We start from the raw sequence: 21,254 nt of genomic DNA, 5'->3' as shown, positions 1-21,254 counted from the left end.
CATCAAACCATGCAATAAATTTACCCCATGATAACCTAAGCATCTCATTGATACTTAGTGAAAATGCAATAAAGTAGTCGAGTACAAAATCTTAAAATGATAAAGAACGATGACATATCCTTCCATACATATACATTTTATAGTTACTTTTTTGCTTACACACACACACACACATATATATATATATATATAAATAAATAAACATATATTCCTACAAAATGTTCGATGTGAAAAGACCTAGTTTTCCAAGACTAGACGATTTTGAGAACTATTCATGCTGTGCTATCCTCTCTCTGTCTCTGGACATCCAATAAAAGATGGTGATACAGGTATCCTGAGGACTTCATGTATGGAAACAAAATGCATGAATTCACTGACATATCTATCTTTTGAGCCCCAAAAGACATACAGACACATGCATAAACAGTAGGTTCAACATTGCTCGCATGGCTTATATAATTTAACAGTTCACCATTTTATTAAGCAGGCATATGCTGTAGTGCAAGAACATGTCAACTACCTCCCAAATTATCATGTTGACAGCCATTCCAGTAAAATATAACCCCCCTCAAGTACAGCACTTTTGTTTGATTCTATTTAGATTCTGAAAGTTAGTAAAATCACCTCTGGTATTGGTTAACAAATAAGAAACCACAGGTGGGGGTGTAAAACAAAAGTAGACTTAAAAACAAATCAAAGCCCGTCTTAGAGGTCTAAATTGCGGTTAATCAACATAGAGGAGAGAGACTTTAACAGGTTATTTGATTCTATTTGTCTTGGGTTTTCCTGTGGTATTCACATGATCTGGACTTATTGTAGAGTGTGTTTGGTCAGTATGGCAGAAGAAAACAAAGATTTTGGAGTTGACAATTTCTTTTACAGAAACATGGAATCCATGAGGAATACAGAAATTTAGAGGATTGCTATCTCCCAGATCCATTTCACATTTGGTTTGATGATGCTCTGTCTGGAAAACATTGGTGTACATTTATTTAGACACCTTTATTTCTCATATCTCTCCAGGTACAGTCAGTTGAGGGGTCCGACTGTAAATAATATTCCCAATCTTATATCGGTCAACTTCTAAATCAGTGTACAATAACATTAGCCTGTGTCATCTCTTTTTCAAACTTTCTGACTACATTGTGCTGTTACCATGTACTGATGTCTAAACTATATCCTGGCCATATTCTGGACAAATTTGTATGCAGTAAAATTGCGTATTTTAATAATCAGGTGACATATTTTTCTGATATCAGTATCAATACATCTTTGGGGGATGATTTATCAAACCAAGAATAGACCTCAATTGAGATAATCACCAGAACGGGCTTGGATTTATGCACATGTGCAAAGTTGACTGCACCAATAATAATTAGTGAAACAGACTGGATGATCACTGGAAATACATTTGTTGCACTATTACTTAGTATTCATGATCATCACCAGGGTAAATCTGTAGTACTCATAATTTCTGACCATCTTAATGGATCACTATAAAAAGGAGTCGCTCTTTAAATTTCTGTGCAAAAGTGATTACTTTTTTAACTACTGAACAATTACTGGTATGAATTAGGTAAATGTCAAGATCCTAAAATCATTCAATATAAACATTTTGTATTCAATTTTATTATGTGACATGTTGTTGTTGTTGTTGTTCTAGGGTTTAACGCCATTTTTCAGCACAAGATAGGCTATACATGGTGGCCAGTATAACTGGTGGAGGAAGAACCCTGGAAAACCCAGGGAAGAACCACCGACCCACGAGAAGCTACTGGCAGGCTTTCCCACGTACCCATGCTAGCCGAGCCTTGGACTCGAACCCACGCAGACAGAGGTGAGATGGCAGTGATCCGGAACGGTGAGCACTTTAGACCACTCGGCCACTCGGGGTCCCCTATGTGACATGTAATTATCTATTCAAGCAAAGAACAATAGATCAAATGTGCATCACTATATAAGTATCCTGTGAAACTCAAAAGTTTAACATGCCCAAATATTTTAAAGAATCTACAAAAGCTTTGATCAATTAAAATTTCAGAGCTAACATTGCTAACATTGCATGCTTGCTGCAGTTTGTAATATACAATAGAAATCACCACATTGTAAGCAATGCAGTATTTCTCCAGCTACAATTATTTTGAAATTCATTTGTCATATGAAATAATAGTGGTATACATTGGGCAATAAGTACAGGATATTAAGTGAATATTGAAAATATTGGCTCCGAAGGCATGTGGAAAATGATGCCGAAGTATGCACAGGCATTCTATGTCACATGAAAGAAGGCCTAATATTTTTAAATACTCAGCCAATAAACTTCTCATTATGTACCAAAAAACCCAATTAATTAATCTGTTAAGGCATAAGAATAACACAATCAAAACAAGGACTATTTCATTTGACATGATAAAATCTCAAAACAAAAGCAAGGGATGACAGAAGACAACACCGAATATCTACATCAAAAAGTGGTATTGAAGTACCTACATCAAGAAGTATGGGGGTGATATTAGACAACACCGAAGTATCTACATCAAAAAGTGGGGGACCATAGCAAGCAACACTGAAATATCTACATCAAGAAGTAGGAGATGGAACTGTCAAATGTTGAATAAAACAATGAAATAGTCTTTGTTTTGATTGTGTTGTTCTTATGCCTTAAAATAATAATTGGGTTTTTGGTACATAATGAGAAGTTTATTGGCTGAATATTTACAAATATTAGGCCATATGGTGATCGGCTTTAAGTATTTTGTGATGCTTTGAGTTCCATCATATATGTATTAATATTAACAGTCTGATAAGCAAATATACCCAACAAAGAAAAAAACAAGCACTGTATGTAGACTTTAGAAGTTTTGCCCATAAATATGTTTACTTGTTTGAATTCATACATGAACATGCAATATGTCTGAACATTGTTGACAGCACATAAAATATGTTGGGTATTGATGTTACACTTGCATTAAAAAAAAAAAAACTCCAGTCATTATTGAAAAATGTTGTTATTGTTACTCCATCTGAATGGATGGTCATCTTCACAGACAACAAGGATGCTCCTAATTTGTTAGAATGCCAAATGTGACAAACATCTGCACACAAGTAGTATAATCCTTCAGACAGTCTGACCAGTATTTTGCATTTAAGCTGATGCCACCTGCAAAATATTTTACTGCTGTGCAGTGATATAACCAAACATGCACTGGAGCCTTGCCACATTTATAATGAGACACTGCAGAGAAGCACCAATCTCCATGTTTGTGTTGAAATAACGGTGGTTGCATTGCTTGCACTGCGATGAGATCTAATGCAGCCGTGTTTTATATCATCCCCCTACTTCTTGATTTAGGTTCATTAGTGTTGTATTCTATCACACCATGACTTTGCAAAGTAGATACTTAAATGTTGTCTATCATCCCACCTCCACTTCTTAATGTAGGTACTTCACTGTTGTCTTCTATCATCCCTTGCCCAATTCTTGAGGTAGGTACTTCAGTGTTGTCTTCTATCATTTCTCCCCACATCATGATGTGGGTACATCAGTGTTGTCTTCTACCATCCCCTCACTTCTCAATGTAGGTACTTAAGTGTTGTCTTCTACTGTCCCCTCCCCCACCACTTCTTGATGTAGGTACTTCAATGTTGTCTTCTACTGTAAAGTACCATCACTTCTTGATGTAGGTACTTCAATGTTGTCTTCAATGGTTCCCTCTCCTACTTCTTGATGTAGATACTTCAGTGTTGCTTGCTATGGTCCTCCACTTTTGATATTAGTACTTCAGTGTTGTCTTCTATCATCCCCCAACTTCTTGATGTAGGTACTTCAATACCATCTTCTATCATCCTCCCTACTTCTCAATGTAGGTAACTAAGTGTTGTCTTCTATCATCCCATCACTTCTCAATGTTGGTCTTGCCACTTCAGTGATCTGTGCCTTTTCTCGTTTGATCTTTTCATTGCTTGGCTTTACACATCTCACTGGCTGTCTTGCTTTTAACTTTCCTTGCAGTCATCAAAGTGTGTGATGTTCTTCATCACTGTCAAACTCCAACACGTCGTCTGTCAAGTCCCTTGCACATTTAAAGATGATATCAGTTTTACTCTAATATTTTTGGGTGAGGTAGGTCCTTTTTTATTTATTTATGCAATGCCATACCCAAGTTCTTGCCAACAGTATCTATTTCTGTCATTAAAAATGTCCTTGCTGTTTATGAGAATCTGTCAGCCTATTGATATTTCTCTTGCTTTTTGGATCAAAAAGTCCCTTCTTAATTTTATGAGAATACTCTGTAGAGTATAATTTGCTACTGTTACAGTCACAGCTGTTGACTGGTTACTGGTACCTGTAATTGAGGGAGTTTTAAATTCTGGCATTAAGGATGGCATGAAACCAACTTCAGGTGTGTCTTAAGTTTGCAGTTATGAGTTTCCTGTAAGAGTAAATGTAAATCTGTATCAGTGATCCTACAATATATATTGGCATTAGGTTAAAGTGCTTGTTAACATTAAACACGAATAATATCTTGCATGATTAATAACAACAGGTACTACTTCCACTGCACATGAACAACTATGTATACACAACATGATGGCTCCCAGCTGCTCTCAATATTGGCTCATGGGTTTAAGAGATGAGGTTTTATGGTAATACTGTATTATTTTAAGATAATTCATATACTAGATATGTTAATGAAAGTATGTAGTTTAAAGCTCTCTAAATAAATTTTGATACTACCAATAATCTGGGTCAAACATAACATCCTTCCTTAAGTACGTGCAACCTGTATTTTACCTATAACTATTCAACTTTCTGCGTGCCATTTTCATGTGACCATTAATATATTATGGCTAATTATTATTACTGAAAAAATTTCGAAAGCTTTCCAAGCGTTCACTGCTTCTTCAATAGGTTCCTCTCGTGTATCTGTAACATTGGCCATGAAAATAAATATTTTTATTTATAAAAATGTATTCCATAATCATGCCTAATTGTGACCAGCACTGAAGAAGAGCACAACAGCAACTGTCCTCAACCTTTCCAAGGATTTTGAAAATTAATACATTCAGAAATAAATATGAAATAAAGTACCTTTGTTGACCAACATGCACTGCTTTCTCTCATGATTTTCTCACCATGCTGCATATCATAACTGTTTTGTGCCTGGGAATTACTTTCTATGCAAGGAAAAAAAGAAGGAATATATGGTATTTTGTATCTATTTTGTAGCAATATACGGTCTCATTCCTGGTAATCATTATTTCAGTTGGGTTGACTCATGATGACCAATAATGACAAATTTCAATATTCATAGCAAGTCATATAATGAAAGTGAATTTTTTCGCATAAACTTGGATCTGCTGTTTTGAAAATAAGCACTAAACAAAGGATGATTTTATTTTCAAGATTAAATATAAAAAGAAAATAAATCACTAAAAAGATTTCAAAATAATTCTAACCCATGATAGCTGATATCTGGGGATGTGCATCATGGTCTTATGCTAGAAATATTGTATAGTTGATATATAACGTATAATTAACTGCATGTCATTACAATCCTGGCTACATACCGGTAAGCTATTTCTAAGTTTAAAACTTCGCAGTTTACAAGTAAATATTCTGAATATCTTAAAAGACTCTCCCTTTCAAATGAAAAGAAACATGTAGCCCTACACAAAAAAAGACAAAAAATTAAAACATAACTGAAACCTAAAGGTACAGTCCAATGAAGGAATTCAAATCATATATGTACCATCTAATAAAAACTTAATCATATAAAAATTTACGTTCTGAAAATAATGCCATGATATCCAAGAAACAGTTTGGATGGAAAATTTATTTTAATAACATGTGATATCAGACAAGAGCACTTCATAATCATAAAACATCCACATCATCATTATATCATTGAAGGCAAACGTGTGATTATGTTTGCCATTAAATACAAGCACAGACAATTTAAAATGAAAAACAAGTATATAAAAAAATGCACAAGGATTTATTAATGAGCTTAAGATGCACTTCTTTTTCATGAAGCAAAAGAACTTTTATTATTTTACCTAATAACATACTATATTCCTGAAACTAAAGGCATTTCAACACCCAATATTTGTGATTCACAGACCCATGATACTGAGGATACTGAGGAAACTTCAATCGCACTTAAAATGTTTACTTCTGTCAGCATGCAGTGTTCAGGTGGCCTGATTCGCTTTGATGCTGTGGTACCTGAAAATGTATAGGTTAGTATCTACTTTGAACAGTAACATTCATGAATTGCTCTTCCTGATGAAAATTTATTATTGCATCTAAGGTTTTATATACAATTCCTAAAGGCATTTTCAAATTTCTATAATTTTAAATGTCACTGATACTGAATTTTTAAAATATATACTTTTCAAATAAAATTTATGCTTTTCAAATAAATATATATTTCAAGTGACATGAAACATGGACACTACTCAAATTATAACACTCTACAGTGACAAAATTAGCTGGTTGTGGTTAAAAAAATGTACATTCTGTGTAGATTTTCCCTATAAAATATAATTAGCCTCTCCCAAGTTTGGTAAAAATAAGCATCTTCAACAAAATTAAACAACCAATATACAAAAATCAATTCCATGGGTATTATGTTGGTTATGAACATGCCTGTAATAATTCTGTGTCCAGCTTTTTTGCATTATTTTCCCACGAGTATCTTAATGTGTAATGCTTTGCAATGTACATTACTACATACTTCATAATTAACTCATGACAGGGGAGGGTGGGTGTATGGCATACATGGAATGCATATGTGTACTTTCATCTAGTCCACCTTGATATTTATGTTGTTTGGTCACACCCATATCAGGGTGTATGTCTTACAGTCCAAAGGTAACTTTCACCCACCCCTGTCACTAGTCTGTAAATGATTTCTTATATAAGCAATGGTTTCTCCAAGTCGTTTATTTTCCTAGTTATCAAATAAGGTTATCATCATTAAATTTTACAATATTATGCAAGAACATATAATAAACATATATAAAAACGCAAAAAATGTATAATTGTTATGATTGGCAATCATACTGAGATAACCCACCCCATCTGCTCTAACACACTTACATGTCCAATAAGAATTTCGTCATTTCCCTGTTGCTGCAAAAATCCTAAGTCTGTTTCACCATCTATTTGTCTCATCACCTATCTCTAATATCCTCTGTAATGCACATCTCTTTCTCTTCCTTTTCTTGGCTGAATCTGTCGCTGTTGATTGAACCATTTTTTTTCTTCTACAGCAGAACTCATGCGAGATATTTGTGGAAGACATAACATTTTAAAGGTGAGCTGGGTGCTCTTTATAGATCTCCATTTTTACCACAATTGAGACTCTTTGCCTCATAATTTCTTCATTTTTAGATGTCTGAATGTGTTTCCAAGGACGAAAACAAATATGTTTATACCAAACATCAGTACAAGAGTTTTAATGTTCCTTCATATTTTTCACATTCTGCAGTGGTGTTCCTTTAATTCCAGGGGTCTAGCTAGACTTGCATTTTAGGGATACTGGTAAGTGGCTTATTTTGACAGTAGGGAGAAGTGAGAGCTGAACATGGAGATGTGGAAGCAAAGCAAGAAATGCAATCTTTTGAGTTTTCACTCACTCATGTGAATTATGACCTCTATTTATCTGCACGCATTTAACATTGGTTTTATGCTATACTTTATTCCAAGCTGAAAAATCTGTTATATGTTTGCTATGAACACATTTTGTATGGTTAAAAAAATTATGATATTCATACCCTTTGTAGTCATACTGAAAAGTGTGTATGTTTCGACAGAGAGATACATGCAGTGTATTATTGCATGTGACCAAGAGCACAGCCGAAACTATACATGGTAATTAATTATAACTGACAGAAGTAACGAGAATAGTCCTGTAATTGCAAGTTGGTAAAATTGCTTCATCAACTACCATTTTACAAATTTTTTAAATTTACTTTCTGAAAGTTCAATATAAAATGACAGTCAAAAGTACTTCTAAACTGTTGTGACCCTGCCCCCAGCTACATGTACAAGGGAGCAAATACACAAGTGCCTTCGTACGATACTGATCATCCTAATGTCATTGTTCTCGATCAAACATTACTGTAAATTATTCATAGACAATATATGGAAGCAGTATAGTTCATACACGAATGAACTAGACCCTTCTTTCCAACCAAAACGACACAATCAAGAACATGTATGGCGCCATGCATAACATTTTAGTGGATCTATTTTTAGAAAGAGGGGTTTTCTTAAAGTAACCACTCACTTTCTAGCTTCGTTTCCACAATCCTTTCATAGGATTGAAAATTTATGGCTGGATTATTTGCCCACGTACTTGTAAAAGCAGAAAGTCATGAACTGATTAAATAGTATTTGCTTCACTGCTTTTTCATGTTTTCACATAAACTAGTGATATCAGAAAACAACCGTAACTTTACAAGTGAGAGTACTTTTCAAATTCTACAACATAAGATTGTTACACATGTTTGCAACCTACATTTCACAGACACAGCGATGTCCAACATTACAGGTTCACTATTGGGTTCAAGATGATTTTATAAAGACCCACCCTGCAAATAATACAGCAGTTAAAATCTTCAATTTTTTAAACATAGATTAGAATGTCCTCCTCATGATTCTGTTCTTAAAACACAAATTATTATTTAAATACTGGTGCTTTAAGTTGTGAAACATTAGTTGGTATGTTTTCATCATAAAATGGTAACCCTAACTTGCAGAAATCTGGTAGTGACTACTTGATCTGAAGGGGGTTAATGAACAGTCAGCCATTAAACACATGTCTGTGGATGTGCAAGAATTTGCTTACCTGCGCAATTGATATAAACATTGCATACAATAAATGTCACCTTGGGCTACAACACAACATTGTCAGAACTAGCCTAAATACCTGTCTATAGTAAGCTCACAGTTGTTGTTTTAACCTCCCTATAGAACAAGGCCAAGTTCACATTTTTTTAGGTGACTAACAAACCTGTGCTTGTTGAATGTGATAGAGAATTTATAATTTTGAGAACATACTGCATAAACACGTTTTCTATTTTAATCCAGCATCTCTCTCTCTCTCCGACAAATATGTAATAGTCTGGTAACCCCTGAACTAGATGTCACTTGCACCTCATTACACACCTGTGTTTTTAGCTAGCAGCTAACTGTAGGTCTCCACATCATCAAAAGCAGATTCACTGGAGAAATTCAACTACTAAGTATGCATCAACCTTACATATTCATTTGTAAGTAAAATCTTACATACTCCCTTAACTTGTAAAGGCAAACTTGCATTATCTTCTCAATTCACAATCTTTAATATAAACATCCACATTTGTTTTTTTTTATGTCATGGCTTCCGAACTAGGTCAAGGGCTTGAAATATTACAGAACTGTTGTTTTTATCTCCCTACATAACAAGGCCAAGTTCACATTTTTTTAGGGACTAACAAACTTGTGCTTGTTGTTGAAAGTGATAGAATGTATAATTTTGAGAACATACTGCATAAACATGTTTAAATCATTGTTTTCTATTTTAATTCAGCATCTCTCTCTTTCTTTCTCTCTCGGACTAATATGTAATAGTCTGGTAACCCCTAAACTAGATGAAACTTACACCTCATTACACACCTGTGTTTTAGCTAGCAGCTAATTTTAGGTTTCCACATCATCAAAAACAGATTCACTGGAGAATTTCAACTATTAGGTATGCATCAACCTTATATATTCATTTATAAATAAAATCTTACATACTCCCTTAACTTGTAAAGGCAAACTTGCATTTTTCTCAATCCACAATCTTTAATATAAACACCCACGTTTTTTCTAATGTCATGGCTTCCAAACTAGATCAAGGGTTCAAAACTCGCAGCAGCATCCAATTTTTCTATAATTTGTTCTGCATTTTTATGTGCAAACTTTATTTTTAATTCTCTCGTCCCATGTGGGTTTTTTGGGGGTTTGCTTTTACTCTCATCCTAGGACGGACAATGAAGCTAGCAATTTGATAGAGATGTTAAACTGGATCAATATGACTTTTGCATGTAAAAGCAGCCCATTTGTTGCTTTTTATGAGGTGCCATAGCGGTTAAAAGCTGTTCAAATCAAAATGCTGCCATTGAAAATTTAATGTCCAGAATTCCAATTCTTCGTGTTGTATAAAATATTCTTGTTTATAAAAGTTCCATTTTCTAGGTCAAGATTTTAGATTTATCTGTTGAATTAAACAGTAGTGGTTGAAAGTTATATTTTCCATGTTGAGATTTTAGATTATGTTGTTTGAATTACACAGCGCTGGTTGAAATTTCAATGTCATACGTCGAGAACTCCTAATTTACACATTGTTACATAGAGTTTATGTTGAAAGTTCCATTTCATATGTTGAGTACATGTATTTAGATTTCATCTGTTGAATTAGACAGCACTGGCTGAAAATTGGTATTCAATGTCGAGTTTTTAGATTGTATCATCTGACTTACACGGCGGTTATTGAAATTTTAATGTCATATGACAAGAGTTTCAGTTTAACGTGTTGAATCACATTGATTGTGCTGAAAGTTCCACTTTGTATGTTGAGTTTTGAGATTGTATCTGTTCAATTACACTGCGGTGATTTTACATTTTATTGTGCTTGTCAGAATTGTTATTTTTTATGGTGAAAAGATGTGTTGGAGTTAAAAGTTAACATTATACAATGTCCACTTTAACAATTCAAAATAATATTTCATGCAATTACAGTTTGAAAGTTACCATGCACAGGCCAAGAATTATTATGAATTTCTTTGCTAGATGTCACTGTCGCAAACAGACCAAGTTATTTTTAAACAAGGAAGCTGCTTGTTGCTGTGAAATTTAACAGATGAAACCTAAAAACTCAGCATATGATATGGAACTTTCATCACAAACAGTTGCATGTAACGTGTATTAGGGATTCTCGACATATGATACTGAAATTTAACCACCGCTGTGTAATTTAAAATATACACTATAAAACAACGACAATGGAAATATAATTATAAACCACCACTGTATAATTCAATATATAAAATCTAAAATCTCGATCTAGAAAATGGAACTTTAAGGACACGTGATATTGTATTTCTCGACATACACCAAAATTTCAACTGCAACTTTCTCATTGGACCAGCTTTTCGTCCGCTATGGCGCTTCATAGTTTTTCTCTTCCAAGTCTTTAACTAGTGTGCCATAAATTTGATACTTGTTCAATGCCAGGTCAAGTCCCAGTCATCATATCACGAAACTGACACCTGTTCAGTTGCAGCAATCCCTTGATGTGAATTCAAACGAACTGCAAGCTCAACCTCTATATAAATAATGGTCCAAGTTTATGAACAGTCAGAGTTCTGTCAAATTACAGTGAACTTTGTCAGTTAGGCATCATACATCATGAACGGATGAAATTAGGTACTCTCACCAATATGGGGAGAAAAAAAACCGTAATGCGCATGATTGGACACTGAAGTTAACCCTTTAGCTACTACAGCTGTTGTGCAGTTTCACTACTGCTGAGTGCTATCATATCAGTTACTGAGACTACAGAGGCTGGTTGCTAGGCTGAATACGAGAGCATCATCATGGCAGACTACAGAAACTGACAATAAAAACGGTTACATTTATATTCATTATTTCATCAGTTTCTGCTGGATTTCAGTTAAATAAAAAACAGTTTACCTTGTAAAGTGTCTGCTATTCATATATTTCCACTTTATATACCCCTATATCCCATCATAAAAGAAATCCCAGTCATGTAAACAGTTTTGAATCCCACAAAATAAATCCAATATTTACATATGTACATATAAAAACATGAACGAAATCCACACTCTAATTACAAAGTTGAGAGTGGTACCTCTCAAAACAGTCATTATCAACACATAAATGTATATTCCAAGATATGCCCACATCTCCATGATGCTGATTTCATACCATTTCAGGTCTTGCTCTTGGTCCCCCATTTTCTTGGCATAATTGTTTGTTTACAAGCTTTTCCACCAGACATAAAAAACTTGAGAAAAAAATCTTTCTCATTGCTTAGTGGTCCAAGCTTGATTGTTGAACCAACATGAGAATCAACGTCATTGATCTCAAACACGGCGAGGTCATCACTCCATTGTGCAAGTGGGACTATGTCCGCCTCGTCATCCGATTAAAAATTGCTTACATCTGGTGTTGAAATGGGACTAACATCAGTATCTGATCCATTTTCTAAAAGTGACTCATTAATCTCTTCGATATCACTTGCACTGAACCCTTTAAAGTCATTCATATCTGAATCGGATTCCATCTTTGCTTATCTCAACTACACGTGTTTTGTAAAGTGCAGAAAAGCCCTTACAGTATGTCTAAATTTAATCTCTCAGCTTTCAAACTTGCATCGAAATGTTGAGTAAACAGTCCTCTCATTGGTAATGATAATCAAAAATACGTAAACTTCTGTACTTTCAACCAATCAACGTTTAATTAACATAGCAGTCATGTCCACATAGATGTGACACTGGGGTTTCGAGTACTGCTGAACTACATGCACATAAGCGACACTGGGGTAGAAAACTAGGCTTATCGACACTGCATAAATGCGTCAGTGGGCTTCAGGAGCTATTTACAGGTGATGCTTAGATGCGGCAGTCGTAGCTAAAGGTTATGGACTTTGCAGAGAAAAACAACATTACTTTTGTTGTTGTTGTAGAGTTTAACGCCATTTATCAGCACACAATAAGCTATACATGGCGGCCAGTATTAATGGTGGAGGAAGAACCCGGGAAAACCCCGGAAAGAACCACCGACCCATGAGAAGCTACTGGCAAGCTTTCTCACATACCCACATAGGCTGAATCCGATACTCGAACCCACGCAGACAGAGGTGAGATGGCAGTGATCTGTAACGGAGAGCGCTTTCGACCACTCGGGGGCCCTCAACATTACTGTTGCAGAATGTGAAGTTGGCATGCTGGAAAAACAGGTGCATGGCTGCCGCAAGATAAAGTCAGTTCTAGTTCATAGAACATGACATGTGATGAAAATTAAAATAAAGGAAAGCCTTTTTGGAGTTTGGCTGAACGAGTAGGTTCTATAGCAGTTTGTTTCAGATGCTTTTACTGCAGTCTGTTAAACAGAAGTTACGGCGACATCACATACCAAGCTGTAATTCATGGTGGCACCATGTCAGTACCACAACCACTGCATGTTTGCCTAAACAAGCCGTTTAAGGCAAATGGGCATATATAGTGGCACAAGCAGGCTATATAGATGGTCCCAAAGAATTTAAAAAGGTAGGAAATGTGAAATGTCCAGGGACTGAGTTAGAATCTCGGTGGGTATGAAATGCGTGGTAGGAAATTCCAAATGAACTGTTAGTCAATCAGTTAAGAAATGTGTTGTTTCAACACAATGGATGGGACAGAGGTAGGACAACAAGTAGGTCTCAGCGGTCAGGAAAAAAAGCCGAGACCTACTTGTTGGTCTAGGGACAGAGAATGAAGAACTCTTTCAGCGACTTCATTCGCGATTATCTGTCAAGGAATCTGCATTGATCTTTACGATGACAGGATGATAGTAGAGGAATTCAGAACTTTATTTGCTAACGATGATGATGATGATGATGATGAATTCTTGGGCTTGAACCTATTCAATTTGACTTAATTTTCCCCAAACTCAGTTCCAACTTGCAGACTAAATGTCACCCCTTGCAGACAAACTTAACTTGTGAAAACTCCTCCTTACATGATTGTCAAAGAAATTCGCTTCTTGCTGCCCTAAAATGGGGGGGGGGGGGGTTTTGACTTATAGTCGAGTTGACATATAAGCGAGTATGTACAGTAATGAGACAAATAAAGACACATAAATGGCTGAAAAGTTAGGTCATGTTAAAAAAAAAATGTATACACTGCTGCCCCATTAAAGCATGCTCAGTTATAACACGAGTTTGAATTTAACATGCTCGCGGTGTGGCTCCCAAAATTTCAAATGCACATATTTTTCTAGTAAACAAAAAGATGCTCCTTTCTTAAAAGTACGACAAGAACATGTACATATTCTATTATTATTTTGGGAAAGAGATTGCGTATGAATTATATAATACAAGTTGCTCCTGAAATTACATAAACGTATTTTTCTCATACAATACTCTATTCTTTTTCCTTCTTAAAAGTACGAAAATGACACGTAAACAGTGTATTCAGAGATCGCGCTGAGCTTTGCCAATGTGGTAATTTGGCTTTTATTATTTTTATTACTATTATCATTATTACCTGGCTATTTTTTTTATTTTGGTGACATTGTTGGCTGTTTAAACTTTTATTTTGGGTTTGGAGTGAAGAAGCACTGATACACCATGAAAGAAAGCCACAAACTTGACATAAAATGCACTGGAAGCTATCTATTTTTACATAAATTGTTTTTCATATTACCAAACCATCTTAACTGTGCACTGTGATATGATAATCCCTTATGCTGACATTTGGCCTGAGAACTTTATGCTGATAAAATTCAATAATTGTGCTACTAGGACAAGCTACAATCGACCAACGTTTTAAGGCAGGAACTGCAATAGTCCAAGTTTCCTATGACCCTTGTTAACCCATTTCTGATATTTGGACATCGATGTTGGGGTGTAGGGTCAGAGTACACTGCCTATCGAAAAGTTGGAAAATCGCTGACACTATTTTGTGTCAGCATAGGGTAGCCACTTTCTAGCTGGCCTAGCAAGCTTGAACGACTTTTCATCGAGATATACCTGCATGAAATCTCTAGGAATAATGATTTTTTTTTCTCAAAAATCGTGAGCATAGCATTCGTCATATCTTTAATCTGCTGACAAAGCAAATAAAAGTACATCATTGCTCAAATTTAACCTGGATCTTGCCATTTGCATTCAGTCACATGATTATACAAATCTTGCAACCTACATGTCAATACATCAGAGATCATATAGTCACATGATCTCAACAATAAACCATTTCTAGTATTGCTGTATGAAAACAAACTATGGAAGTCGCATAATCTTTAGGGAAAAATGAAAGAACACAAACTTCTCAAAATATTTATTCTGAAAACAACAACTGAAAATCTGTAAATGTTGCAGCAACTTGAAGAAAACAAGCTTCAGTCAGCAAAGAGTACATGTCAATGCAGGAGTCACGTGATACCAACAAAACATCACTGACATGTGCTCTGTACTTGCTGAAAATGGTTTTCTCCACTCTTCTGCGATACCAACAGGTATCTGGTAGTTGTGCTCAGAATTAAGTTGTTGAAAATAAGTGCATTATATTTATTACAAACATTAAGTGACTTCAATGTAGTATTTCCTAATTATATGTACAGCAACTCAGGAAATTTGTGCAAAAGAAGAGCTCTCTTTAACACAGAAAATTCCCCACCGCAATATGCAAATCCATTTTCTGTCATGGAAATGCTGTGTACTCTGCTGCAGAAGAACCATGTTAAGCTCACTGCTAATTATAAAAACCTTTGATACAAGAGACTTTGTTCTGTCAACTGATCAAGTCTTGAGAGAAAATTTATAAGTCTCAATTCCAGTCAATTCCTTTCCATTCTTGAAGATGATACTGCATCAAAGCAAAACAAAGTGATGCAGTATAATTTGGCAATTAAAAAAATGCAAGCTCATAGTGGAATTAAATCTTGTGTTTTTCTAATAAGCTATGGTCTAAAACCAAAATATGAGTGCAGCAAACCAAACAGTTTATTTTTCAATCCAGTTTCTAAAAGCACAGTATGTACCATGTGCAAAGCATCAAGATGCACCCCACCCCAAGTGTACAGGTTGATACAGAATTGTCTTTGAATTTACACTGTTCTGACCACTGGATCAATAAAATATATTGCCAAGTTTCAACTTTCATAGCCATCGAGACTGGCAAAGAATAACAATGGATTTTTTTAAACAAAACAAAAGCTAAGACTAGCCCAAGGGCAATTTTAAACTGATCTCTTCCAACAATATTCTTTTACAGCTGCCAAAATACAGTTAAGTGCTAAACTTTCATCTTGTCTATAAATGAAGAAAAAGGTCACTAAAACCATGCAGTCAGTTAAATTTTAAACAGTGTGCTCTGATGAGTGCCTGCAGAAATAAGGCAAAAGTAACAGATATGCTCTGAATTTATCAGTAAAAGGGATAAGCAGTGGTTTCTGACACATTTTACAGATCTTACTTTATCACTGAAGGATATGATTTGGTTTACCCTAAAGCTGAAAACTGCAATTTATTAGCAATAATCCATTCCCATATGTGCAAAAATTCAAAATACATTAAATGTTTTCAAGAGACTGAAACATTGCTCGTTCACGAAATCTTAAGGCTGCACATAACAAAAAATATGCATTTCTCATGTCACCTATATCCATAGCAAACGATAAACATCATTACTGTGAATATGATTAAGCATGCATCAAAGTTCCTTTAAAAGCATCATTGATAGAAATATATTTTATTAAGGAATGAAAAATGATTAACTGCATAACATTCATGGCTATGTTTTTGGACTGACCACACAGTAAGAAGAACTCGTCTACTTCCATTGTAGGTTTTACAATAATGCACCAGACTAGCACCATTAAGAAAAATAAGGTCCATTTTGATCAAAAGATGCACATTTACAGTACCTTTCTGCAAGTCAATAACTATGCCAGTTTTAGATCCTAGGGCTAACACTAAAATGATAATGTACCTTGTGTATTTTGCATCTAATTTTACTTCCATCAAGACAACATCCAGATGAGCTACTACTGGCTATACCATGCATCCCAAGCCCTGGGCAAACCATTCACAATGTGTCCCAAGCCCCAGGCAAGACACTTCACAACATATCCCTAACCCTGAGCAAGACACTTCACAACAACTACCATGGTACAACCATACCTTTCAAATCTTGCTGTGCTGTAAATATCAAGCTAGCAGCACATCCTTTGGTTGCAATAATGCCTCTTTAATCGAAAAGATTTTCTTTGCATAGACAAAAAAATAAAATCCCCATTATAATGCGTACCTTACAGTCTGACTATATATCTCATTTTTTAACCCTGCTACCAATTTCAATAACAAAAATGTTTAATGTGATAAAAAGTGCACAGATCTAAGTCAATTGAATCACTGATTTATAATTTATAATCTGACTGACCAGAATGGCACTAATACTGGCATCCCCTGTACCTTTCATGCTTAACGGACTTTCCATACTAACATGGTGCCATATTACGCACACTATGGGCTAATTTATTTCCATCAGACAACATAATGATGTAGCTCATCCTATTCGGTAACTGCCGGATAATTCCGTAAATTACCATAACGTTGAGAATTTGGAATTATATCCCTTTGCACACATGAACATATAAATTAAACAGCTTGTAAAATCCACGTGAAAGGCAAAGTTTTCGTTTTCATTCTTTTCCTTTGCTTGATTCAACATTGTAAATATCAGAAGCAGACGACACATGTATGTACATTTGTAGTCATGCACACACCCGTTAGCTGAAAATGGACTTGTCTAGGAACTGGAATTGGATCTCGAGCATGTCCATCTATTATACTGAAAACTTCCGTTAAGCATGAAATGTGCTGATTATGAAGTGTTAGGGCCACTATACTCTCAGTCAGGTTAGAAATTATAAATCAATGAATGAAGTAAGTTTCGTGCACTTGTTATCACATTAAAGGTTTCCATTATTGAAAACGGTTGGGGGGGTACAAACGGGTTTGTATAGTCAGAATATGGCTGCCCATCCAGCTAGAAATTACTTTCGAAGATTTTTAAAGTAATGAAATATGCACTAATCAGCAAGGAATAGTTATTTATTTTACCATCACTTGAATGAAGTGACTGCAAATGATTGAGAAATAAAAATCACAGATTCTTCCATAGTAGTAATATTAGTACCCTTACTCCTATCTCGTGGACAGGGTACGAACATAAGCATATGCGTGTCAATGGAGCAAGCCAGGTGTGGCCTAATATCAACAATCTGAACACATTCCTTGCATACAGTCCAATAAATTGAGTAGTCCTCTTATTTAATGCCGGAAGTATCGAAACTCATTGTAGAAATAGTTTTAAAATCTCGTTTACCTTTTTTATCCGATATTTTCGTTTAGATCGTGTGCCATATTAGTTCAAATAATGATTATTTCCATTCTCAGCCTCGTTTGTTTGTGTGCCATATAAGGACACTGAGGCCTTATTTGAAAACGTAAACAAACTGCAGTAAAACTATGGCACAGTTCGAGTCAGAAATTCTGCACATTAAAAGTAAATACAGTTTACCAGCAACTGTAAAATTCTACCAAGAAGCCATTATTTTCCACTTGATTGATAATAACATAGCTTGGAATATCCAAATATTGTCTGGCAAGACTCACGTAGAAAAGAGGTCACAGTGATTATTTGTCTGTCATTATCTGTCATTGCGGACACAGTGAGGTTAGTGAAACCATGCCAATTTATTTTATTGTGTAAGGGCTTAATAAATTCAAAATAAGCCAAACTTCTTTCACAACATGATTATACTTATGTAGTAGATTTCCACACTGTTTTTTTGACTTTAGCGATGATTGTTTTTGCTCCATTACATGATATGGGATCAGTTCGTAGCCTCAACCACAACAAATCAAGCAATTATGGAGAACTCGCTCCATGGAGAACTCATCCCAGCTTTCAGGAGAACTCGCCCCATGGTGTCGGAGAAGTCGCCTCACTTCGCCTGGAGAAGTCGCCCCAAGGATAATATATACTAAATGTGAGACGTCGCCACATGGTTGTTAAGGCTTTATTTTTTGTTGTTTTTCTTCAACTTTATAATTATTAAATCTATAAAATTTGCAGTGGAGTGAAGCCATAAGATAATCAAGACATATTTCAGTGAAACCATTTCAGTATTTCTAACTCAGGTTTGTTTCTATTAATTAAAAAGGGTACTCGCTGATATAATTTACAAATTACTTAAATAAGAAGACAAGATTAAATGCCACTGAAAATAGTTACATCAACTGTTACAATGAACGGTCTGCTCTTTGATGGATGGAGATAAAGCTTATGAGGGAAAATGGAAAACGATGTGTGTGGGGTGGAATAATTGTGATCAAAAAAAAAAAACACATAAAATTCTGTGCAAATAGTTTTGCATTTGATTTATGCTTCTTCAGGCATGAAATGTTTTGAAAGAAACGGATGACATCTTTTATTTTAAAACAACAATTACGTCATTTCATAACGTCAAATCATATAAATATGACTCACATCCACTAGGTGGTGTAAAAGATGATTTAATTCTGCTAATATAACTCATTTGTTAAGAATGAAAAGAATTTGATTTAGTCTCTGAAATGTTGTACGTTTTATCATAAAAAATTCTTTTAATTTTAGGTGTCTAGAAAAATTAAAAATTTCTTCAGCTAATTTAAATTTTTTGGATATTTGGGTTTGGAACAAAATTGTATACCTCTGCCTAACTGTATATAGTCTCAGTATTCTCAGCTAGGTAACTGAACAAGTCAAATTGCGATCAATAACTTATTTATTTCAAAAAAAAATATTAAAAAGGTTATCTGGGTGACAAGTTTTGGGACGACTTCTCCAGATATGTTGAGACAAATTCTCCCAGGGGCGAGTTCTCTGCATACCCAAATCAAGTTGAGGCTACGACATCGCAACTAATTCTTCCATGAAAATTTCATGTTGTTTTAAATACAGAGATGTATAGTCTGACTATGCATCCCCGTTTGTTTGTACCTCCCGCCAATTTCAATATATGTTAACAAGTGCACAGAACTAAGCCAAATGAATCATTGATTTATAGTTTATAACCTGGCTGTGATCAGAATGGCACTGATACTGGACATACCCCTACACTTTTCATGCTAAACAGACTTTCTATACTAATACAGCGCCATACTGTGTACACTATAGGTTATTTTATTTCCATCAGACAACATAATGACGCAGTTCATCCTATTCTGTAACTGCCGGATAATTTCGTAAGTTATCATATCGTTGTGAGTTTGGAATTATATCCCTTTGCACACATAATAATAATAATAAAAATAATAATAATAATAATAATGAGGACTTTGTATAGCACCTATTCTTCAGAAGCTCTAAGCGCTTTACAACATTAGACAACACCTGTAAGATAAAAAACATAATGATATGATTACAAAAAACAAACACCATGAAATTAGAAAACACATGAACATATAAATTGTGTGTGTGTGTGTGATTAGGATATGTAACATAGCTTTAACAATTTTTCAGTCATATTGCTACGATGTCTGCAGTGTGGCAGTTTATAGTGATGTCTAGCAATGGGGCATCATGCTGCAGACATGTAGCATGATGTCCCACCCAGTCACATTATCCTGACACCAGGCCGACCAGTCCTAACACTAACCTCTTAATGATGAGGGTCTAGCGAGCCAGTTGTTTGTACCATTTTTGAAAGTCTTTGGTATGACTCGACCGGGGTTCGAACCCACTACCTCCGGCTTCCGAGGCGGACGCTCTAACCACTAGGTCACCGGAGCGGTAAACATAAATTAAACCGCTTGTTAAATCCACGTGAAAGGCAAATTTTTTGTTGCTATTCTTTTTCTTTGCTTGATTCGACATCGTAAATATCTGAAGCAGACGACTTAGTATATCTGTAGTCGTGCGCACACCCCTTTACTGAAAATGTACTTGTCCAGGAACCGGAAATGGATCTCGAGCATATTCGTCTATAATATTGAAAACTTCCGTTAAGCATGAAACGCGCAGATGATGTCGGTATTAGGGCCACTTTGCTCAGTCAGATTAAAAATTATGACATTATAAATCAATACAAGAATCGACTAAGCTCTGTGGACTTTTTACCACAATAAAGATTAACGTTTTTCAATTCGTTTGTGGGGTACATTAAGACTAAAATTATTGTACAAACTCACAGCTATACAAAAATGATTCGTACGTGACTTAGACCAGCAAGTTGTTCTCCACTTTTTTTTTTTTTTTTTGACTGACGCCGCAAGTTAAAAAAAAAAAAAGGTGGAGAACAACTTGTTGGTCTATACGTTATGCTTTTCATAATATCCCTTCGACATCTTCGTTGCCTTAGACCTAGTGCTACAATGAAAGACGTATCAATTGTTATGTATGGTTACTGCTACAAAAAAAAAAATCATGTGATACGTTTTACGTTGTAG

The 21,254-nt window shown here is 35.2% G+C and overlaps 1 protein-coding gene across 3 annotated transcripts in view; it reads right to left on the bottom strand.

Annotated features, from left to right (window-relative positions):
- LOC149794559 (sodium/potassium-transporting ATPase subunit alpha-like) overlaps window positions 1–21,254 on the bottom strand; it is a 107,878-nt gene that overhangs the window by 86,041 nt on the left and 583 nt on the right. Inside the window, exons 2-3 of one of the 3 annotated variants that reach the window (XM_089968830.1) lie at window positions 6,061–6,229; window positions 5,093–5,178 (exon numbers count right to left, since the gene is read on the bottom strand). The exons of 1 other annotated variant lie outside the window; for it this stretch is intronic. In XM_089968830.1, coding sequence (XP_089824956.1) covers window positions 5,093–5,178; window positions 6,061–6,070 — 96 coding nt within the window. In that variant the 5' untranslated portion in view covers window positions 6,071–6,229. The remainder of the gene's footprint in view (window positions 1–5,092; window positions 5,179–6,060; window positions 6,230–21,254) is intronic. One more of the 3 variants, XM_089968831.1, reaches the window with a different exon arrangement.

The sequence above is a fragment of the Sinohyriopsis cumingii genome, chromosome 8 (assembly GCF_028554795.1).
Source record: "Sinohyriopsis cumingii isolate HCF-2022 chromosome 8, ASM2855479v2, whole genome shotgun sequence".
Classification (NCBI taxonomy): domain Eukaryota; kingdom Metazoa; phylum Mollusca; class Bivalvia; order Unionida; family Unionidae; genus Sinohyriopsis; species Sinohyriopsis cumingii.
The sequence above is the reverse complement of the archived record's forward strand: the minus strand, read 5'-3'. Positions and strand labels throughout refer to the sequence as shown.